The 25906-nt window shown below is 47.7% G+C and overlaps 1 protein-coding gene across 6 annotated transcripts in view; it reads right to left on the reverse strand.

Moving 5' to 3' along the window:
• Window positions 1-19547: 19547 nt before the first annotated feature.
• The window catches only part of BOC (BOC cell adhesion associated, oncogene regulated), a 266459-nt gene continuing 260100 nt past the window's right edge, over window positions 19548-25906 (reverse strand). For all 6 annotated transcript variants that reach the window (XM_063956822.1, XM_063956819.1, XM_063956818.1 and 3 more), the window contains one exon: window positions 19548-20502. In XM_063956822.1, the coding sequence (XP_063812892.1) occupies window positions 20360-20502 (143 nt within the window). In that variant the 3' untranslated portion in view covers window positions 19548-20359. The remainder of the gene's footprint in view (window positions 20503-25906) is intronic.

Genomic DNA, 25906 nt, shown 5'->3' on the forward strand with positions numbered 1-25906 from the left:
GCGGCTTTAACTCTCTCAGTGCCACAAAAACATAAAATGTTAATGCTGTACAAATGTAATAAGTGAGTGCATGTACAGTATGATAAGAACGGGCAGGAGCAGCAAGGTAAAGGAAAAATATTCTGCACGGGATCAACGGCAAATTTATACTATATAGTATATAAACTTTATATAACTATTTTACCAGTGCATTGTATTTCTAGCATTCAGTCAGTGTTATATTGCCATCAACAGTTTGCAACTACTTTGCACACATGTGTTATGCTATATTTATAGCACACACTGACTCGCAACTTGTGCACTACGGTTTATTTTGTTAGGATGACCGCAGACCAGTAACCATCAGACAGTTCATGTTCGTACAAGCCATTGACAAAGTCTCTCAGCTTCACACAGAGACTTCCCAAATGTCTCTATTGCTGTCTAACAGAGACCTTCTCTATAGTCACAGCCCCGCTTCCCCAGCGTCGGTCATACAGATAAATGCCCCAGTCAGGCTTTTTATACCTCCTCCCCCTCCCAGACTGACAGGCAAACGACACTCCCATCATGCCTTCTCAAGGGAGTCCCTCACAGCTGCTCTGTTTGATCAGCCACATGCTATCAGCTGTACTATGCTGCAGGGGAGAAATGCATAACTTCCCTGAGCATGTAGCCACAGCACAGAGATATTTTAAAAATGTCTAGAAATAATGGTTCTGGGTACCTGGAATTTTTATTCCACTGTTCTGAGGTCTATATGCATTTCGCTAAATTCTGCATTTTCCTACAGGTCTGAATGGTGGCGTAAAGCAAACTAGTCACATCCTGGATGTTATACGTAGCTACAGCATTTACAACACATAAAGTACGTGCAGTGACGGTTTTAGGGTCGGGCTAGCAGGGGCGCTGCAGCCTGAGAGCGTGGTTGCAATCACCCCGCCACTGCCCACAAAAGTCTGTAGAGCCGAAATGCGTTGGCTTGAACACCAGCATCAGAACATCAGTCTCTGCTGTGCACTAGCTCCCTCAGCAGCTATCCTGCAATCACCACAGTATCTCTGGCTAGAAAGGTGAAATCCCGACTATCGCAAGATCATAGCTCTCACGAGCAGGGCCCTCTTCCCTCTTACTTTAATAATCTTCAGCTGCACCAAATCCAGCAGTCTTCTGCCACCTGATTCTTATTCCAGTGTCATCTGCTGATGTAGCTATGTTTATTTACCCTGTATTTGTCCTATATTGTCGTCAACTGTAAGTTGCTGTTTTCCTGTTTATTCGTTTATGTACTCTGTAATTGGGAGCTGCGGAACCCTTGTGGCGCCATATAAATAAAGGATAATAATAATAATCATGGCCATGCATGTGACCCGCAACCAGGAAGTCACAGCCGTAGGACCCACATGTTGTAGTCTTTTCAACCACCAGGACTGCCGGCACAGCGAGCCTGGCGCCCCCTCTGACCACCACTGAAGTGAAAGAGAAGGTGAAGTGACCACCAACTCACCCAGCAGGACGAACATTGCGGCTACCCAAATTACACTGAGGACAGCAGAGGGAGGACAGCGCACATAGGAATATTGGTAAGTGATCTGCACCAGCGGGCCACTGCCAGGGTGAGACACTTTAATACCTTTTATTTTGAGTATGGGACATCTATATTTGAGACATTAATTAATTAAAAGGGCTCTATCTGGCGTGTAATGTGTGTAAGGGGCTCTACGTGGTGTATCGTGTATAAGGGGCTCTACCTGATGTAATGTTTATAAGGGGCTCTACCTTGCATAACATGTATAAAAGGGTCTCTACCTGGTGTAACGTATAAAAAAGGGGCTCTACCTGGCATGTAATGTGTGCAAGGGGCTGTACATGGTGTAATGTGTTCAAGGGGATCTACCTGGCATAATATGTGTAATGGGCTCTATCTTGTGTAATGTGTATAAGGGGCTCTATCTTGTGTAATGTGTAAAATCGGCTCTATCTGGCATAATGTGTATAAAAGGGGCTGTACCTGGCGTGTAATGTGTATAAGGGGATTTACCTGGTGTAACGTGTATAAGGCGCTCTACCTGGCATAATGTGTATAAAAGGGGCTCTACCTGGCATAATGTATATAAGAGGCTCTAACATGGCATAATGTGTAAAGGGGTACTACTATGTGGTGTAATGTGACTGACAGGCGTTGCTGTGTGGTGTAATGTGACTAACGGGCACTACTGTGTGGTGTAATGTGACTGACGGACACTAAGCCTGTGTGGTGTATTGTGAATTGTGCGGTGTAATGTGAATTGGTACTATTCTCTTGCCACACCCCTATATTTTTCTGCAAGAGCACAGTGTAAAAGGTGGTACAGGCCTCTACGCACAAGAGCACAGTGTAAAAGGTGACGCATGCCCTTACGTACAAGAGCACAGTGTAAAAGGTGACGCATGCCCTTACGTACAGGAGCACGGTGTAAAAGGTGATGCAGGCCCCTACGCACAAGAGCACAGCATAAAAGGTTACGCGGGCCCCTACGCACAAGAGCACAGTGTAAAAGGTGACACAGGCCCCTACGCACAAGAGCACAGTGTAAAAGGTGACGCATGCCCTTACGTACAAGAGCACAGTGTAAAAGGTGACGCATGCCCTTACGTACAAGAGCACAGTGTAAAAGGTGACGCATGCCCTTACGTACAAGAGCACAGTATAAAAGGTGATGCAGGCCCCTACGCACAAGAGCACAGCATAAAAGGTGACGCGGGCCCCTACGCACAAGAGCACAGTGTAAAAGGTGACACAGGCCCCTACGCACAAGAGCACAGTGTAAAAGGTGACGCATGCCCTTACGTACAAGAGCACAGTGTAAAAGGTGACGCATGCCCTTACGTACAAGAGCACAGTGTAAAAGGTGACGCATGCCCTTACGTACAAGAGCACGGTGTAAAAGGTGATGCAGGCCCCTACGCACAAGAGCACAGCATAAAAGGTGTCGCGGGCCCCTACGCACAAGAGCACAGTGTGAAACGTAAGAAAACACATGAATGATGTTTTGCAATATTTGCTACTCTTGTATCACAATACGATCCGGCTGGGTGTAAATGTACCCGCTTTATCAGGACTTGCTCCTGGCCCAAAATGTTTGCATCAAATGTCACACAGTGAACTAAACAAAACACTCCAGAGGACACTGCAGTTGTGCTCTATTCTGATGGGACCTACAGTGACATTTATACTGATCTCGTACGGGGCTACCATAAAAGGTAGCTACAGGTGAAGCCTGGAAAATCTGGAATCTGGATGTGGCTACATCAGGGAATTGTGGCCATTCTCACTAGGTCTTGTACGTTCCAGGACGCCATTTATGAACTTAATTATGTTCTATAAGGAGAGTGCAGAGTTAACATTCTCAATCCAATCACAAAGGGTGGGGGGATCCAGCGTTACCCAATTTTCATCTTACAAGAACTGAATCTGGCAAGTTGAGAAATACAGAGGCTGGATGGGGATGCCTGAGATACCTAGAAGACAGGGTCTGGTTCTAGAAGAATTGGGTGAGCCCCTCATATTATTTAGCATGCAAAGAACATGTTCCCAAAACCACTAGATTGAGACTCTCTCAGGCCACTGGGCAGCTCGGGGGTGGTATAGAAGATCTAAATGTATTCTACAGTCATTAGGTCAACTACATTAGGTCGACCAGTAGTCCGGATCCCGGGTGGGTCAGTCATCGTCCTGCCGGATGTGTGACTGTCGACCTAAAGATTGGATACCCATCCTGCCACTGACTGCAGGGCCTACTCATCACTGCCTGTAGCCGTGTCCACTCTTTGCAGAAGGTAGATGTGAGGGCCTACCTCGAGAGGTTACAACTGATGGGTGGGGAAGTCCCAAGGCACAAGGTTTCAGCCATGGAACTAACTGTGTGTCTCCATAGTTAAAATGTGAAGAGCAAAGGTTTAGGGAAACTATATTCCTCAGCCAGCTTCTAAAAGGACTCCATCAGCCCATACCTGGTCCAAAATCCTGAGCCCTACAAGAAGACCCCAAGCTATGCTATCAGGGATCTTTCTGTCTCCAGGCAATGTAGGACTGTCAGATCTAGCTCCTGTGACACTATTCTTGGTGAGCCACAGGGTGGACTACATGAACTATGGGCCTAATTCAGACCTGGTATGATCAGGTAATCGCCGCCTACAGAAGAGGGGTTAATGGCTGTGCAGGGGTGCGTTCGCTTGTGCTGAGAGCTACACAGTTCAAGACTTACTTAGCCGCTGCGATCATCCTTGCTGTAGCTGACGTCAGGAACCCTCCCTGGAAACAGCTGGGCACGCCTGCGTTTTCCTGGACACTCCCAGAAAACGGTGAGTTGACCCACCTGGACGGCCTCTTCCTGTCAATCTTCTTGCGTTTGCCGCTGCAAACACATTCTTCGTTCTTTCCATCACTGCCCGGCGACGGCGGACGACACGCCTGCCCATTGCGGCCCTTACGCATGCGCTGTTCAGACCCGATCGCACGGCTGCAAAAAAAGGCAGCGTGCCATCGGGTCTAAATGACCCCCAATGTTCCAACCAACATTCATTCAATATTCATTGTGCCCCCCATTCCATCCAGCGAAGGATATGGTCAGCTGAGCAGAGACATAATGAAGGAGAGAGTCAGGGCATAGCCCACACCACCCAAATCCTAGCTCCTCCGAGTGATAGACCATGTAGCCCTCAGCCTATGGATAGTCCAGATAAAAGCTAGACATTTTCATCAAAACCCACTGGGGCAGGCACACAGGAGGCTGCTGTATATTATACAGAATTTAATTACATGGATTGTACCTTTCTTGAATGAATATTGTGTTGGGGTATAACAACAGCTATAGGGGCTAGTTTTTACTTGAGAAACTATACTGGAGTGACAGTAGGTGGCGCTGTATCTTTTTGTAACTTATGAATAAATGCATGATGTTCATGGTCATAGATTCCTGCAAAATCTTTTGCCAAATAAGACACCAAACCTTCCATATATCAGGCATGCTACTAGCAATTATTAGTAGTGATGTGCACCGGACATTTTTCGGGTTTTCAGTTTTGGTTTTGGATTCGGTTCCGCGGCTGTGTTTTGGATTCGGACGCGTTTTGGCAAAACCTCACCGAAATTTTTTTGTCGGATTCGGTTGTGTTTTGGATTCGGGTGTTTTTTCCAAAAAACCCTAAAAAACAGCTTAAATCATAGAATTTGGGGGTCATTTTGATCCCATAGTTTTATTAACCTCAATAACCATAATTTCCACTCATTTCCAGTCTATTCTGAACATCTCACACCTGACTCAGGCTGGCAGTGTCTGAACTGACTTCACGTGTGGCAAGTTCAAAGGGTTGCAGAAACTTGCACAACGTTGAAATCATTCTCCACTGCGCTTGAGTCAGGTGCATTCCCCCTCCTTTGCCTATATCGTAGGTAGCTATATAGGCTTGAATGGCCTTTTGCTGCTCCTCCATCCTCTGAAGCATATAGAGGGTTGAATTCCACCTTGTTACCACCTCTTGCTTCAGATGATGGCAGGGCAGGTTCAGGAATGTTTGGTGGTGCTCCAGTCTTCGGCACGCGGTGGCTGAATGCCGAAAGTGGCCCGCAATTCTTCGGGCCACCGACAGCATCTCTTGCACGCCCCTGACGTTTTTTAAATAATTCTGCACCACCAAATTCAATGTATGTGCAAAACATGGGACGTGCTGGAATTTGCCCATATTTAATGCACGCACAGTATTGGTGGCGTTGTCCGATGTCACAAATCCCCAGGAGAGTCCAATTGGGGTAAGCCATTCTACGATGATCTTCCTCAGTTTCCGTAAGAGGTTGTCAGCTGTGTGCCTCTTCTGGAAAGCGGTGATACAAAGCGTAGCCTGCCTAGGAACGAGTTGGCGTTTGCGAGATGCTGCTACTGGTGCCGCCGCTGCTGTTCTTGCTGCGGGAGGAAATACATCTACCCAGTGGGCTGTCACAGTCATATAGTCCTGACCCTGCCCTGCTCCACTTGTCCACATGTCCGTGGTTAAGTGGACATTGGGTACAACTGTATTTTTTAGGACACTGGTGAGTCTTTTTCTGAGGTCTGTGTACATTTTCGGTATCGCCTGCCTAGAGAAATGGAACCTAGTTGGTATTTGTTACCGGGGACACAGTACCTCAATCAAGTCTCTAGTTGCCACTGAATTAACGGTGGATACCGGAACCACGTTTCTCACCGCCCAGGCTGCCAAGGCCTGAGTTATCTGCTTTGCAGCAGGAAGACTGCTGTGATATTTCATCTTCCTCGCAAAGGACTGTTGGACAGTCAATTGCTTACTGGAAGTAGTACAAGTGGTCTTCCGACTTCCCCTCTGGGATGACGATCGACTCCCAGCAGCAAGAACAGCAGCGCCAGCAGCAGTAGGCGTTACACTCAAGGATGCATCGGAGGAATCCCAGGCAGGAGAGGACTCGTCAGACTTGCCAGTGACATGGCCTGCAGGACTATTGGCTTTCCTGGGTCAGGAGGAAATTGACACTGAGGGAGTTGGTGGTGTGGTTTGCAGGAGCTTGGTTACAAGAGGAAGGGATTTAGTGTTCAGTGGACTGCTTCCGCTGTCATCCAAAGTTTTTGAACTTGTCACTGACTTATGATGAATGCGCTGCAGGTGACATATAAGGGAGGATGTTCCGAGGTGGTTAACGTCCTTACCCCTACTTATTACAGCTTGACAAAGGCAACACACGGCTTGACACCTGTTGTCCGCATTTGTGTTGAAATAATTCCACACCGAAGAGCTGATTTTTTTTGTATTTTGACCAGGCATGTCAATGGCCATATTCGTCCCACGGACAACAGGTGTCTCCCCGGGTGCCTGACTTAAACAAACCACCTCACCATCATAATCCTCCTTGTCAATTTCCTCCCCAGCGCCAGCAACACCCATATCCTCATCCTGGTGTACTTCAACAGTGACATCTTCAATTTGACTATCAGGAACTGGACTGCGGGTGCTCCTTCCAGCACTTGCAGGGGGCGTGCAAATGGTGGAAGGTGCAAGCTCTTCTCGTCCAGTGTTGGGAAGGTCAGGCATCGCAACCGACACAATTGGACTCTCCTTGGGGATTTGTGATTTAGAAGAACGCACAGTTCTTTGCTGTGCTTTTGCCAGCTTAAGTCTTTTCATTTTTCTAGCGAGAGGATGAGTGCTTCCATCCTCATGTGAATCTGAACCACTAGCCATGAACATAGGCCAGGGCCTCAGCCGTTCCTTGCCACTCCGTGTCGAAAATGGCATATTGGCAAGTTTACGCTTCTCATCAGACGCTTTCAATTTTGATTTTGGGTCATTTTACTGAACATTTGTTTTTTGGATTTTACATGCTCTCTACTATGACATTGGGCATCGGCCTTGGCAGACGACGTTGATGGCATTTCATCGTCTCGGCCATGACTAGTGGCAGCAGCTTCAGCACGAGGTGGAAGTGGATCTTGATCTTTCCCTATTTTAACCTCCACATTTTTGTTCTCCATTTTTTAATGTGTGGAATTATATGCCAGTATCAAAAGCAATGGCCTACTACTATATATATATACTGCGCACAACTGAAATGCACCACAGGTATAGAATCTAGATGGATAGTATACTTGACGACACAGAGGTAGGTACAGCAGTGGCCTACCGTACCGTACTGATATATATACTGGTGGTCACTGTCAGCAAACTGAAAAACTAAAATGCACCACAGGTATAGAATCTAGATGGATAGTATACTTGACGACACAGAGGTAGGTGCAGCAGTGGCCTTCCGTACCGTACTGCTATATATACTGGTGGTCACTGTCAGCAAACTGCAAAACTAAAATGCACCACAGGTATAGAATGTAGATGGATAGTATACTTGACGACACAGAGGTAGGTACAGCAGTGGCCTACCGTACCGTACTGATATATATACTGGTGGTCACTGTCAGCAAACTGCAAAACTAAAATGCACCACAGGTATAGAATCTAGATGGATAGTATACTTGACGACACAGAGGTAGGTACAGCAGTGACCTTCCGTACCGTACTGCTATATATACTGGTGGTCACTGTCAGCAAACTGCAAAACTAAAATGCACCATAGGTATAGAATGTAGATGGATAGTATACTTGATGACACAGAGGTAGGTACAGCAGTGGCCTTCCGTACCGTACTGCTATATATACTGGTGGTCACTGTCAGCAAACTGCAAAACTAAAATGCACCACAGGTATAGAATGTAGATGGATAGTATACTTGACGACACAGAGGTAGGTACAGCAGTGGCCTTCCGTACCGTACTGCTATATATACTGTGGGTCACTGTATCAGCATACTGCAAAACTAAAATGCACCACAGGTATAGAATGTAGATGGATAGTATACTTGACGACACAGAGGTAGGTACAGCAGTGGCCTTCCGTACCGTACTGATATATATACTGGTGGTCACTGTCAGCAAACTGAAAAACTAAAATGCACCACAGGTATAGAATCTAGATGGATAGTATACTTGACGACACAGAGGTAGGTACAGCAGTGGCCTTCCGTACCGTACTGCTATATATACTGGTGGTCACTGTCAGCAAACTGCAAAACTAAAATGCACCACAGGTATAGAATGTAGATGGATAGTATACTTGACGACACAGAGGTAGGTACAGCAGTGGCCTACCGTACCGTACTGATATATATACTGGTGGTCACTGTCAGCAAACTGAAAAACTAAAATGCACCACAGGTATAGAATCTAGATGGATAGTATACTTGACGACACAGAGGTAGGTACAGCAGTGGCCTTCCGTACCGTACTGCTATATATACTGGTGGTCACTGTCAGCAAACTGCAAAACTAAAATGCACCACAGGTATAGAATGTAGATGGATAGTATACTTGACGACACAGAGGTAGGTACAGCAGTGGCCTTCCGTACCGTACTGCTATATATACTGGTGGTCACTGTGTCAGCAAACTGCACAACTGAAATGCACCACAGGTATAGAATGTAGATGGATAGTATACTTGACGACACAGAGGTAGGTACAGCAGTGGCCTTCCGTACCGTACTGCTATATATACTGGTGGTCACTGTCAGCAAACTGCAAAACTAAAATGCACTACAGGTATAGAATGTAGATGGATAGTATACTTGACGACAGAGAGGTAGGTACAGCAGTGGCCTACCGTACCGTACTGATATATATACTGGTGGTCACTGTCAGCAAACTGCAAAACTAAAATGCACCACAGGTATAGAATCTAGATGGATAGTATACTTGATGACACAGAGGTAGGTACAGCAGTGACCTTCCGTACCGTACTGATATATATACTGGTGGTCACTGTCAGCAAACTGCAAAACTAAAATGCGCCACAGGTATAGAATGTAGATGGATAGTATACTTGACGACACAGAGGTAGGTACAGCAGTGGCCTTCCGTACCGTACTGCTATATATACTGGTGGTCACTGTATCAGCATACTGCAAAACTAAAATGCACCACAGGTATAGAATGTAGATGGATAGTATACTTGACGACACAGAGGTAGGTACAGCAGTGGCCTTCCGTACCGTACTGATATATATACTGGTGGTCACTGTCAGCAAACTGAAAAACTAAAATGCACCACAGGTATAGAATCTAGATGGATAGTATACTTGACGACACAGAGGTAGGTACAGCAGTGGCCTTCCGTACCGTACTGCTATATATACTGGTGGTCACTGTCAGCAAACTGCAAAACTAAAATGCACCACAGGTATAGAATGTAGATGGATAGTATACTTGACGACACAGAGGTAGGTACAGCAGTGGCCTACCGTACCGTACTGATATATATACTGGTGGTCACTGTCAGCAAACTGAAAAACTAAAATGCACCACAGGTATAGAATCTAGATGGATAGTATACTTGACGACACAGAGGTAGGTACAGCAGTGGCCTTCCGTACCGTACTGCTATATATACTGGTGGTCACTGTCAGCAAACTGCAAAACTAAAATGCACCACAGGTATAGAATGTAGATGGATAGTATACTTGACGACACAGAGGTAGGTACAGCAGTGGCCTTCCGTACCGTACTGCTATATATACTGGTGGTCACTGTGTCAGCAAACTGCACAACTGAAATGCACCACAGGTATAGAATCTAGATGGATAGTATACTTGACGACACAGAGGTAGGTACAGCAGTGGCCTTCCGTACCGTACTGTTATATATACTGGTGGTCACTGTCAGCAAACTGCAAAACTAAAATGCACTACAGGTATAGAATGTAGATGGATAGTATACTTGACGACACAGAGGTAGGTACAGCAGTGGCCTACCGTACCGTACTGATATATATACTGGTGGTCACTGTCAGCAAACTGCAAAACTAAAATGCACCACCGGTATAGAATCTAGATGGATAGTATACTTGACGACACAGAGGTAGGTACAGCAGTGACCTTCCGTACCGTACTGATATATATACTGGTGGTCACTGTCAGCAAACTGCAAAACTAAAATGCGCCACAGGTATAGAATCTAGATGGATAGTATACTTGACGACACAGAGGTAGGTAGAGCAGTGACCTTCGGTACCGTACTGCTATATATACTGGTGGTCACTGTCAGCAAACTGCAAAACTAAAATGCACCACAGGTATAGAATGTAGATGGATAGTATACTTGACGACACAGAGGTAGGTACAGCAGTGGCCTTCCGTACCGTACTGCTATATATACTGGTGGTCACTGTCAGCAAACTGCAAAACTAAAATGCACTACAGGTATAGAATGTAGATGGATAGTATACTTGACGACACAGAGGTAGGTACAGCAGTGGCCTACCGTACCGTACTGATATATATACTGGTGGTCACTGTCAGCAAACTGCAAAACTAAAATGCACCACAGGTATAGAATGTAGATGGATAGTATACTTGACGACACAGAGGTAGGTACAGCAGTGGCCTTCCGTACCGTACTGCTATATATACTGGTGGTCACTGTCAGCAAACTGCAAAACTAAAATGCACTACAGGTATAGAATGTAGATGGATAGTATACTTGACGACACAGAGGTAGGTACAGCAGTGGCCTACCGTACCGTACTGATATATATACTGGTGGTCACTGTCAGCAAACTGCAAAACTAAAATGCACCACAGGTATAGAATCTAGATGGATAGTATACTTGACGACACAGAGGTAGGTACAGCAGTGACCTTCCGTACCGTACTGATATATATACTGGTGGTCACTGTCAGCAAACTGCAAAACTAAAATGCGCCACAGGTATAGAATGTAGATGGATAGTATACTTGACGACACAGAGGTAGGTACAGCAGTGGCCTTCCGTACCGTACTGCTATATATACTGGTGGTCACTGTATCAGCATACTGAAAAACTAAAATGCACCACAGGTATAGAATCTAGATGGATAGTATACTTGACGACACAGAGGTAGGTACAGCAGTGGCCTTCCGTACCGTACTGCTATATATACTGGTGGTCACTGTCAGCAAACTGCAAAACTAAAATGCACCACAGGTATAGAATGTAGATGGATAGTATACTTGACGACACAGAGGTAGGTACAGCAGTGGCCTACCGTACCGTACTGATATATATACTGGTGGTCACTGTCAGCAAACTGAAAAACTAAAATGCACCACAGGTATAGAATCTAGATGGATAGTATACTTGACGACACAGAGGTAGGTACAGCAGTGGCCTTCCGTACCGTACTGCTATATATACTGGTGGTCACTGTCAGCAAACTGCAAAACTAAAATGCACCACAGGTATAGAATGTAGATGGATAGTATACTTGACGACACAGAGGTAGGTACAGCAGTGGCCTTCCGTACCGTACTGCTATATATACTGGTGGTCACTGTGTCAGCAAACTGCACAACTGAAATGCACCACAGGTATAGAATCTAGATGGATAGTATACTTGACGACACAGAGGTAGGTACAGCAGTGGCCTTCCGTACCGTACTGCTATATATACTGGTGGTTACTGTCAGCAAACTGCAAAACTAAAATGCACTACAGGTATAGAATGTAGATGGATAGTATACTTGACGACACAGAGGTAGGTACAGCAGTGGCCTACCGTACCGTACTGATATATATACTGGTGGTCACTGTCAGCAAACTGCAAAACTAAAATGCACCACAGGTATAGAATGTAGATGGATAGTATACTTGACGACACAGAGGTAGGTACAGCAGTGGCCTTCCGTACCATACTGCTATATATACTGGTGGTCACTGTCAGCAAACTGCAAAACTAAAATGCACCACAGGTATAGAATGTAGATGGATAGTATACTTGACGACACAGAAGTAGGTACAGCAGTGGCCTTCCGTACCGTACTGCTATATATACTGGTGGTCACTGTGTGAGCAAACTGCACAACTGAAATGCACCACAGGTATAGAATCTAGATGGATAGTATACTTGACGACACAGAGGTAGGTACAGCAGTGGCCTACTGTACCGTAATGCTATATATTATATACTGGTGGTCAGCAAACTGTGCAAAACTGAAATGCACCACAGGTATGGATGGATAGTATACTTGACGACACAGAGGTAGGTACAGCAGTGGCCTTCTGTACCGTACTCCTATATACAGTATTATATACTGGTGGTCAGCAAAATTATGCACTGTACTACTATATACCATACTTGCCTACCTGACCCTCTCCATGAGGGAGAAAATACTCTGTTCCTGGACTTTCCTGGTAATGTATGATTGCCATCACCTGTGGTGAAACAGCTTTCTTTATCAATTAACTAGCTCACCACAGGTGATGGCAATCATACATTACCAGGAAAGTCCAGGAACAGAGCATTTTCTCCCTCATGGAGAGGGTCAGGTAGGCAAGTACAGGGCCGTAACTACGTGTGTGCCAAGGGGGCTTGGCACACAGCGCAGTTGCCCTGAGGGCGCAACGGCCAGCGGCATGTAATGAGTCAAATTGACTCATTACATGCCGCCTCTGTGTGCGCCGCCGCGCTGTGGAGGGGAAGAGACCAGCGCAGCGGAGAGAAGGAGGAGGAGGGAGGGGGAGCGGGGAGCAGGGAGCAGCAGCAGCGCTATTTGATTGGTAGTAAGCGCCGCTGCAGCATCCCCCTCTCCTCCTGTATTGGCTGCCCGGCGCTGCTAAGGATGCTGGGATGCGGCTCCCCAGCATCCACAGCAGCGCCAGGCAACCAATACAGGAGGAGAGGGGGATGCTGCAGCGGCGCTTACTACCAATCAAATAGCGCTGCTGCTGCTCCACCTCCCTCCTCCTCCTTCTCACCTCACACAGCCTGCACCGAGAGGAAGCTGCACGAGGAGCCTGTCAGCGGGGAGAAGGTAAGTATACCCCCCCCCTCTCTCTCTCTCTCTCTCTCTGGGACACCGTCTGCCGCAATGTGTAAAATGGGGTCTCGTCTGCCGCAATGTGTAAAATGGGGTCTCGTCTGCCGCAATGTGTAAAATGGGGTCCCGGCTGCCGCAATGTGTAAAATGGGGTCTCGTCTGCCGCAATGTGTAAAATGGGGTCCCGGCTGCCGCAATGTGTAAAATGGGGTCTCGTCTGCCGCAATGTGTAAAAAGGGGTCCCGGCTGCCGCAATGTGTAAAAAGGGGTCCCGGCTGCCGCAATGTGTAAAATGGGGTCCCGGCTGCCGCAATGTGTAAAATGGGGTCCCGTCTGCCGCAATGTGTAAAAAGGGGTCCTGGATGCCGCAATGTGTAAAAATGGGGACTGGCTGCCGCAATGTGTAAAAAGGGGGACTGGATGCCGCAATGTGTAAAAAGGGGGACTGGCTGCCGCAATGTGTAAAAATGGGGACTGGCTGCCGTAATGTGTAAAAAGGGGGCCTGGATGCCGCAATGTGTAAAATGGGGTCCCGTCTGCCGCAATGTGTAAAAAAGGGGACTGGCTGCCGCAATGTGTAAAAAGGGGGACTGGCTGCCGTAATGTGTAAAAAGGGGGCCTGGATGCCGCAATGTGTAAAAAGGTGGACTGGCTGCCGTAATGTGTAAAAAGGGGGCCTGGATGCCGCAATGTGTAAAAAGGGGGCCTGGCTGCCGCAATGTGTAAAAAGGGGGACTGGCTGCCGCAATGTGTAAAAAGGGGGACTGGCTGCCGTAATGTGTAAAAAGGGGGCCTGGATGCCGCAATGTGTAAAAAGGGGGACTGGCTGCCGCAATGTGTAAAAAGGGGGACTGGCTGCCGTAATGTGTAAAAAGGGGGCCTGGATGCCGCAATGTGTAAAAAGGTGGACTGGCTGCCGTAATGTGTAAAAAGGGGGCCTGGATGCCGCAATGTGTAAAAAGGGGGCCTGGCTGCCGCAATGTGTAAAAAGGGGGACTAGCTGCCGCAATGTGTAAAAAGGGGGACTGGCTGCTGTAATGTGTAAAAAGGGGGACGCTGTTTATTGTAATGTATAAAAGGGGCGCTACTGTGCAGCGTAATTTGAATAATGTAGACTACTGTGCACCGTAGTATGAATTGCTATTATTTTGTGGCCACGCCCCTTCCCCATTAAGCCACGCCCCTATAAAAAAATTTGCGCGCCTGCGGCGCGCACTGCCCCTATCTTACATTGGGGGGGCGGGGGGGGGGGGCCACTATCGTTTCTTGCACACAGCGCTAAAATGCCTAGTTACGGCACTGGGCAAGTATGCTATATACTACACAATGCAGCACAGATATGGAGTGTTTTTCAGGCAGACAACGTATACTGATGGTCACTGGTCAGCAAAACTGTGCACTGTACTCCTCCTATATAATATACTGGTGGTCCCCAGTCCCCACAATTAAGCAGTGTGAGCACAGATATATGCAGCACACTGAGCACAGATATGGAGTGTTTTTCAGGCAGACAACGTATACTGGTGGTCACAGTCAGCAAAACTCTGCACTGTACTCCTCCTATATAATACAGCTGCTCCCCAGTCCCCACAATTAAGCAATGTGAGCACAGATATATGCAGCACACTGAGCACAGATATGCAGTGTTTTTCAGGCAGACAACGTATACTGGTGGTCACTGGTCAGCAAAACTCTGCACTGTACTGCTCCTATATAATACAGCTGCTCCCCAGTCCCCACAATTAAACAGTGTGAGCACAGATATATGCAGCACACTGAGCACAGATATGGAGTGTTTTTCAGGCAGACAACGTATACTGGTGGTCACTGGTCAGCAAAACTCTGCACTGTACTCCTCCTATATTATACAGCTGCTCCCCAGTCCCCACAATTAAGCATTGTGAACACAGATATATGCAGCACACTGAGCACAGATATGGAGCGTTTTTTTCAGGCAGAGAACGTATAAAACTGGTGGTCACTGATCAGCAAAACTCTGCACTGTACTCCTCCTATATTAATATAAAGCTGCTCCCCAGTCCCCACAATGATATAAGCAAGCACAAATATTTGCATCAACTCAACAATGAATAGACGGAGAGGACGCCAGCAACGTCCACTCCCTAATATTTCCAATGCACGAGTGAAAATGGCGGCGACGCGCGGCTGCTGATATAGAATCAGAATCTCGCGAGAATCCGGCAGCGGGATGATGACGTTCGGGTGCGCTCGGGTTAACCGAGCCATACTGGAGAATCCGAGTATGCTTCGGACCCGTGTAAAATGGGTGAAGTTCGGGGGGGGTTCGGTTTCCGAGGAACCGAACCCGCTCATCACTAATTATTAGTATACTGGACTGGTCGGATCCAAACTCATGGTATAACGGGACGAGCCTCCAGCAGTGAAGGACATAGGCCTGAGAGCATGTACTCTGCATACAGACAGATCTTTTGTATCAGATAGCTGCTCTCCTGCTACTTCCTTCTACTTCCTGATCACATGTTCATCTGTGCAGCCAGATTCTTAAAGGTACACTACATCATCTAGCTAATGCACATAAACTATCTTCATAGATACTACAACCCCGATCCAGGCCCTGACTTGTGATGGCTCATATACTCACTGCTAGGTGTTCTAAGAGTTCTGCGTGTAGTGATACTGTCTGGAACAGTTAAGGGCCCCGTACACTAGAACGATAATGACCGATTTCGGGCATTCGGCCCGATATATCGGATGAAATCGGGCATTTTGGAGGTGTTTCCGATACGATCTGATGCACGTTCCCGTGAGCATTGGATCGGTTCCTCGAGATTGACCCCGCAGGCATGGCTGGGATCGCACAAGATACATCGTATGCAAAAGGACAGCATACGATGTATTTTGGGTGATCGTGTCGCCCAGGAGGCTGCCTGGGTGATCGCCCGCGACATGACGGTCGGACATGTCCCATAAGTGTATGGGGCCCTTAAGAATAAAAAAGGGGCAGGCTAGATGGGCTAAGTCTTACCCTGAGCTGCAAAATGGTTTGTTTTGGAATATTACTGGCGCTTCATTTGACACGGTGGCAGCCTCTTTACTTCACGATTTGACTTATCCCAATTTAGTCAAAAAATGATTCTAGTGAAAAATATGGAAGTTGTGAAGAAGATGGCGCTACTGTGTCTGTGAGGATGGAAAAAATAGTGGAAAGAGGAACCCAGAGGTATACTTATCTCTATAACTGGGGGGTTTTCTTCCCAGATGTGGTTCCTTCTCTGGATCTTAGGGTATGTTCACATGGATATGAGACACATGGAAAAAATAAAGGGAAAACACATGTGTGGAATTGTTTTTGATTGATGTTCTTTGTGTATAAATTTAAGATAACACTTTTCAGTTTATATAAAACGTGAATAAATTCTGGGGATTATTTTTGGAGTAATTTTTAGGTTAGGAGATCTATTTGATGACGGCGGTGGAATATGTGCATACCTCACTTACACAGTGAGGAATGAATAGAAGCACATCAAGGTATCTTTTATGTAGCACATTCAATTTTTCATAGGAAAAAATTGTGAATATGATGTCCAACCACAGCGTACCTCACTTACTCAGTGAGAGGAAAATTAAATGCATATAGCAGTTTCTTTATCTCAATAATGGCAGCACATCAAGGTATAATTCTCTCTCTGTTGTGAACAATATGAATATGGCTGCTAATTACAGCGTACCTCACTTACTCAGTGAGAGGACGGTAGATGTATATAGCGGTTTCTTTGTTATATGTAATATGGTGTACCATTACTCACAGTGGAACGTATGTGGATCCTCATATCATGGTATCTTTGCATCAACCACACCGGTAACACGATATAAAAACCAGCAAAAGAATTTATTATACAGTTATAGAGATAAGTATACCTCTGGGTTCCTCTTTCCACTATTTTTTCCATCCTCACAGACACAGTAGCGCCATCTTCTTCACAACTTCCATATTTTACCCTGAGCTGCGCCTATGCAGAGATCCGTCTGATTTTAGTTGGCTCTCCTGCACCAAGGACAGGGCAATGCAAATTATAATAGGGATGTTAGCTTCGCTGGCGAATGAAGGGCCGCTCGCCATAGATGCACCCAGCTCTTAACAGCGGCAGATGATCACATGGGCCTTCTGATTGCAGAAAGCAGCTAATTATTGCAGCCACTGGGGGGCAGCGTTGCAATAGGCTATCGCTGATATCTAAATAGAAAATCAACCCAAAACTAAAATTTAGGGATGATCATTGGTTGGCTAATCATCGATTGTACCATTGGTGGTTACCCTCGATGGTATTAAATTATCAAAGGATCCGATGGTCATCCCTGCTCTATTACTTACTAGGCTGCAGGCCAATCAGAGGTGAGGGCTGGGCTTCATGGGTCATATCAAGGGGGCGGAACCATTCTCCGTGTTCCGGCTTTAGTGAGAAAGGGGGAGGGGAAAAAAAACTGTGTGTGGCTCTGTGCCATCGATGGCGGAGAAACATCGAATCGCCGCCATGGTTAACCATCTATTGTTGTTACCCATCAATGGTCATCCCTACAAATCCCGATAAACATGCCTGTCTGGAGCACCTACCCTTTCCCAAATGTTACTGCTGCTAAGCCCTTGTGAGTTTGGTTCGTTCGCCATTAAGCTGCTGTCCCGGTCAGGTTTGTTTTGCAGCCATGAATAGCTGATGTACTATAGTATATATTTATATATTACGGGAATACAGTCTATGAATTAAATAAAAATGAAGCAGTTCCGGGGTGAAATGGCGGCACGGCAATTAGTTGCTATGCATGATGTATTGCGTTTTACCGTGCAGGATGCATAGGAACTCATTTCAGAGCATGTTTAATGCATTTGTGCTGAGATGACCCTGGCAGATATGACGTCTGTAAGTAGTTATGTGCTATCACTCCACTAATATAAAGAACACATTCCGAGTTGATCGCTCTCTGACGTTTTTTGGTACAAAGCGGATCGTTGCTGAGCGATGGATTTATCGAAGAATCCATTCGCACAGCCGATCGCAAGGAGATTCACAGGAAAAGGGCGTTTGTGGGTGTCAACTGACCATTTTCTGGGTGTGTTTGGGAAAACGCAGGCGTGTCCAGGCATTTGCAGGGCGGGTGTGTGACGTCAATTCCGGCACCAAAAAGACTGAAGTGATCGCAAGGGCTGAGTAAGTCCAAAGCTACTCAGAAACTGCAAAAAACGTTTTCGTCCCGCTCGGCTGCACAGGCGCTCGCACACTTGCAAAGCGAAAATACCCTCCCCCGTGGGCAGCGACTATGTGTTTGCACCACTGCAAAAAGTAGCTAGCGAGCGATCAACTCGGAATGAGGGCCTTTGACCGGATTGTGTCGCGCAGTTCACACGTGGGGAAAGAAAAGACATTACAGGGAAATCAACGTGCGACTCCCACATAAAGGGCCTAATTCAGAGTTGATCGCAGCAGCAAATTTGTTAGCAGTTGGGCAAAACCATGTGTACTGCAGGGAGGGGGCAGATGTAACATGTGCAGAGAGAGTTAGATTTGGGTGGGGTGTGTTCAAACAGAAATCTAAATTGCAGTGTAAAAATAAAGCAGCCAGTATTTACCCTGCACAGAAACAAAATAACCCACCCAAATCTAACTAACTTTCTCTGCACACGTTATATCTACCCCACCTGCAGTGCACATGGTTTTGCCCAACTGCTAACAAATTTGCTGCTGCGATCAACTCAGAATTACCCCCAAAGTACATTAGCATATGTCACTCCCTGAGAATAAGGTAAGTACTCTATTACTGTATTCTAGTCCTAGGGGTCTAGCACAGGTAACACCATCCTCTTCATTCAAGAACACTCAAATACTTTAACTCCGTTAAGTTCATCTGATCCATTTTATTTAGCATATTAAAGTAAAATAAAATCTATGTAACATACTGCGCTTTTAAGACAAAGGGACTCCCAGAATAGCCTGCAAGAAGCAGACGCGCCCGTGATTGCGGCGAGATAGTGCATATTTTTAAAGCAGCAATACTCTAAAAGGCAAAACCGATCTGGCTTGGTTTTTTTAAATTATTACGGCTTTAAAAAGACGGAATAACTCGCCGGAATTGCGCACCCGTACCGACATCTCGCTGGCTATTACACAAGGCCTGTTTATGCAGGAGGAAATGACCAGGCGCCACAAAATCTTTATTTCATTTATTAATTTTCATTCCGGTTTTGTTACAAATATACTGAAAGCAGCAATGTCTGGTATTGCAGTAAGAAGTATACATAGTGCTTATGTACATGTATCAGCCATGTGTGCATGTGGGAAATGTCAGATACTGGTTGGTCCTTCGACCTGCTGGGGTTGTGGCCGGAGCCAGAAACGTTCTGCGGCAAGTCTCTATCCGGCATCCCTTCTGGGCGCAGAATCCCCATTAGCGTGACAGGTCTCCGGCTGAGGCAGCATATAAAGGTAGCGGAAGCTATACCGTACGTTAACAGGTGGCAGGGAAAGTCAGCTTCCTCCGGCAGTGTCGTCATTGTTCTACAGTTGTCTGGGATATGTTGGGGGAATATATTGGTCACTCTGTTTGTGACCATACAAATCTTTCTTCATAAAGAAAATAAACTATGTACAAAGTGCATAAATATATAAATATATCTATTGTATAAAAATAAACTCCATTTATTTCTCTTCTTAGAAAAGGGCGAGGGGGCCCGAATAGTCTGCAAGGCGTAACACTACTGAGCCGCAAGAGACTGGCGTGGGGAGGACGCCTGCCCTATCCGCTCGTCCCACTCAGCACTGTACCTTGGCGATCACAGGGCTAAACATACACGAAGACCAGCACGTAAGATCTCCTGCTCGTAGCTCGAAACGCGGCGGCTGTACACAAGTGCGTTGCGTCCATGAAGCACCGTAACGAGGGTATGTTTCATCGCTGAATTGCATTATGCAGCGGAGCGCTGACACCCCATACAGAGTCCTTATATTTGGCCTCAGTCCTTTAGGTGGCGGGTCTCTCAGAGTTGGGCTGACATAGATCGGTGTCTCCGTCTCTGGTCTGTGCTGGGCTGTGGTGGGATGGAGGGTCTGTGAGAGAATCTGAACTCTCCGTCATTTCTACAGGAGGGAGGGAGCATGAGGGACCTGCAGGGGAGAGATCCGGTTACACAAAGGCTGAATACCACACATTCAGCCCCTCTCACAAACCTGCCATTTTCATCTAGAAAATATTTCCAGGATCAGACCCTTTCTGACCCAGGATGCTACTAAGACTCTTATACACTCACTGGTCATCTCCAGACTGGACTACTGTAATCTCCTCCTGACTGGCATTCCTGACAAATACCTCTCTCCACTCCAATCTATCCTCAATGCTGCTGCCCGGCTCATCTTCCTCACCAAATGCACTACGTCTACCTCCCCTCTCCTACTAGACCTTCACTGGCTTCCCTTCCCTTTCAGAACCCAATTCAAGCTTCTCACACTTGCTTACAAAGCCCTCACCCACTCCTCTCCCATCTACATCTCTGACCTTATCTCCCTTTACACTCCCACCCGTCCTCTTCGCTCTGCTACTGCACGCCGACTCTCCTGCCTACGGATTACTTCCTCCCACTCCTACCTCCAAGATTTTTCATGTGCTGCACCACTTCTCTGGAATTCCCTACCTCAGACTCTCCACCGCTCTACAAAACTTCAAACGGGCTCTGAAGACCCACTTCACCAAACCCAGCCAAATCTCATCCTAACCCTCTGTTCCACGCTCTCTATGTACCCCATCTGTGTCACCCCTGTCTGTCTACCCCTCCCCTTTAGAATGTAAGCTCTCACGAGCAGGGCCCTCTTCCCTCATGTGCTTATCCTTTTCTTACTTTAATCATCTTCAACTGCACCAAATCCAGCAGTCTTCTGCCACCTGATACTTATTCCAGTGTCATCTGCTGATGTAGCTATGTTTATTTACCCTGTACTTGTCCTATATTGTCGTCAACTGTAAGTTGCTGTTTTCCTGTTTTGATTATGTGCATATGTTCTCTGTAATTGGGCGCTGCGGAACCCTTGTGGCGCCATATAAATAAAGGATAATAATAATAATAATAATAATACCTAATACATATAGTGTGACCCTGAATGCCCAATATATTAATAACACATGTTATTGTCAGGGAATTAAAGAGAGAATTGGACTACGGTAGAAAGAAAAACAGACTGACTACCCATAAGAAACTATAACCTGTGAACGTCACCTGGATCACTCACCTAATAGGGGAAAACATCTCCTAACATTACATTCTTATTATACAAAGCAACTATGTGCTCTATGAAAATATACTATCTACACTGCCGCGGGATTTGTACCGAGACCAATCAACTATCAGGGCGGATGCTCAGAATGTCCGTCACAAGTAAGCTGCCGGAGCCGTTCTAGCTATATAACAATCTGCAGTCACTGGATGTGACAAACCCAAAAACTGCTCACTACTGACTAGCCATAGACCCATTACTTCCCACACACGCTAATTACTGACTAGCCACTCCCCTGTTACCTCCCACACACTCACTACTGACTAGCCACTCCCCGTTACATCCCACACACGCTCACTACTGACTAGCCACTCCCCGTTACATCCCACACACGCTCACTACTGACTAGCCACTCCCCTGTTACCTCCCACACACTCACTACTGACTAGCCACTCCCCGTTACATCCCACACACGCTCACTACTGACTAGCCACTCCCCGTTACATCCCACACACGCTCACTACTGACTAGCCATAGACCCATTACTTCCCACACACGCTGATTACTGACTAGCCACTCCCCTGTTACCTCCCACACACTCACTACTGACTAGCCACTCCCCGTTACCTCCCACACACGCTCACTACTGACTAGCCATAGACCCATTACTTCCCACACACGCTGATTACTGACTAGCCACTCCCCTGAATCTCCCACACACTCACTACTGACTAGCCACTCCCCATTACCTCCCACACACTCACTACTGACTAGCCACTCCCCGTTACATCCCACACACGCTCACTACTGACTAGCCATAGACCCATTACTTCACACACACGCTGATTACTGACTAGCCACTCCCCTGTTACCTCCCACACACTCACTACTGACTAGCCATAGACCCATTACTTCCCACACACGCTGATTACTGACTAGCCATAGACCCATTACTTCCCACACACGCTGATTACTGACTAGCCACTCCCCTGTTACCTCCCACACACACTCACTACTGACTAGCCATAGACCCATTACTTCCCACACACGCTGATTACTGACTAGCCACTCCCGTTACCTCCCACACACTCACTACTGACTAGCTACTCCCCGTTACATCCCACACACGCTCACTACTGACTAGCCATAGACCTATTACTTCCCACACACTCTGATTACTGACTAGCCACTCCCCTGTTACCTCCCACACACTCACTACTGACTAGCCACTCCCCGTTACATCCCACACACGCTCACTACTGACTAGCCACTCCCCTGTTACCTCCCACACACTCACTACTGACTAGCCACTCCCCGTTACCTCCGACACACGCTCACTACTGACTAGCCATAGACCCATTACTTCCCACACACGCTTACTGACTAGCCACTCCCCTGTTACCTCCCACACTCACTACTGACTAGCCACTCCCCGTTACATCCCACACACGCTCACTACTGACTAGCCACTCCCCCCGTACACACACTCACTACTGACTAGCCACTCCCCGTTACATCCCACACACACTCACTACTGACTAGCCACTCCCCCCGTACACACGCTTAATACTCACTAGCCAGTTCTCCCGCACACACGCTCACTACTGACTAGCCAGTCCCCAGTTACCTCCCACACATGCTTACTACTGACTAGCCACTCCCCCGTTACCTCCCACACACGCTCACTACTGACTAGCCATAGACCCATTACTTCCCACACACGCTGATTACTGACTAGCCACTCCCCTGTTACCTCCCACACATTCACTACTGACTAGCCACTCCCCGTTACATCCCACACACCCTCACTACTGACTAGCCATTCCCCCCGTACACACACTCACTACTGACTAGCCATTCCGCGTTACATCGCACACACACTCACTACTGACTAGCCACTCCCCTGTTACCTCCCACACACTCACTACTGACTAGTCACTCCCCGTTACATCCCACACACGCTCACTACTGACTAGCCACTCCCCCCGTACACACACTCACTACTGACTAGCACTCCCCGTTACATCCCACACACACTCACTACTGACTAGCCACTCCCCTGTTACCTCCCACACACTCACTACTGACTAGCCACTCCCCGTTACATCCCACACACGCTCACTTCTGACTAGCCACTCCCCCCGTACACACACTCACTACTGACTAGCCACTCCCCGTTACCTCCCACACACGCTCACTACTGACTAGCCACTCCCCGTTACCGCCCACATACGCTGACTACTGACTAGCCACTCCCCGTTACCTCCCACACATGCTCACTACTGACTAGCCACTCCCCTGTTACCTCCCACACACTACCTACTGACTAGCCACTCCCCGTTACCTCCCACACACGCTCACTACTGACTAGCCACTCCCCTGTTACCTCCCACACACTCACTACTGATTAGCCACTCCCCGTTACCTCCCACACACGCTCACTACTGACTAGCCACTCCCCGTTACCGCCCACACACGCTGACTACTGACTAGCCACTCCCCGTTACCTCCCACACACACTCACTACTGACTAGCCACTCCCCTGTTACCTTCCACACGCTCACTACTGACTAGCCACTCCCCTGTTACCTCGCACACGCTCACTACTGACTAGCCACTCCCCGTTACCTCCCACACATGCTCACTACTGACTAGCCACTCCCCGTTACCTCCCGCACACGCTCACTACTGACTAGCCACTCCCCGTTACCTCCCGCACACGCTCACTACTGACTAGCCACTCCCCTGTTACCTCCCACACACTCACTACTGACTAGCCACTCCCTGTTACCTCCCGCACACGCTCACTACTGACTAGCCACTCCCCCCGTACACACACTCACTACTGACTAGCCACTCCCCGTTACATCCCACACACACTCACTACTGACTAGCCACTCCCCCCGTACACACGCTTAATACTCACTAGCCAGTTCTCCCGCACACACGCTCACTACTGACTAGCCAGTCCCCAGTTACCTCCCACACATGCTTACTACTGACTAGCCACTCCCCCGTTACCTCCCACACACGCTCACTACTGACTAGCCATAGACCCATTACTTCCCACACACGCTGATTACTGACTAGCCACTCCCCTGTTACCTCCCACACATTCACTACTGACTAGCCACTCCCCGTTACATCCCACACACCCTCACTACTGACTAGCCATTCCCCCCGTACACACACTCACTACTGACTAGCCATTCCGCGTTACATCGCACACACACTCACTACTGACTAGCCACTCCCCTGTTACCTCCCACACACTCACTACTGACTAGTCACTCCCCGTTACATCCCACACACGCTCACTACTGACTAGCCACTCCCCCCGTACACACACTCACTACTGACTAGCACTCCCCGTTACATCCCACACACACTCACTACTGACTAGCCACTCCCCTGTTACCTCCCACACACTCACTACTGACTAGCCACTCCCCGTTACATCCCACACACGCTCACTACTGACTAGCCACTCCCCCCGTACACACACTCACTACTGACTAGCCACTCCCCGTTACCTCCCACACACGCTCACTACTGACTAGCCACTCCCCGTTACCGCCCACATACGCTGACTACTGACTAGCCACTCCCCGTTACCTCCCACACACGCTCACTACTGACTAGCCACTCCCCTGTTACCTCCCACACACTACCTACTGACTAGCCACTCCCCGTTACCTCCCACACACGCTCACTACTGACTAGCCACTCCCCTGTTACCTCCCACACACTCACTACTGATTAGCCACTCCCCGTTACCTCCCACACACGCTCACTACTGACTAGCCACTCCCCGTTACCGCCCACACACGCTGACTACTGACTAGCCACTCCCCGTTACCTCCCACACACACTCACTACTGACTAGCCACTCCCCTGTTACCTCCCACACGCTCACTACTGACTAGCCACTCCCCTGTTACCTTCCACACGCTCACTACTGACTAGCCACTCCCCTGTTACCTCGCACACGCTCACTACTGACTAGCCACTCCCCGTTACCTCCCGCACACGCTCACTACTGACTAGCCACTCCCCGTTACCTCCCACACACGCTCACTACTGACTAGCCACTCCCCGTTACCTCCCGCACACGCTCACTACTGACTAGCCACTCCCCGTTACCTCCCGCACACGCTCACTACTGACTAGCCACTCCCCGTTACCTCCCACACACGCTCACTACTTGTCACTCACACATAAATCCTCAGGGTCCGCAGTACACCTCTGACGTATTCACAATACAATAAAAATCAATGAACTGCGCAAACATCGGCATTGTGTC

The sequence above is a fragment of the Pseudophryne corroboree genome, chromosome 2 (assembly GCF_028390025.1).
Source record: "Pseudophryne corroboree isolate aPseCor3 chromosome 2, aPseCor3.hap2, whole genome shotgun sequence".
NCBI classification, from domain to species: Eukaryota; Metazoa; Chordata; class Amphibia; order Anura; family Myobatrachidae; genus Pseudophryne; species Pseudophryne corroboree.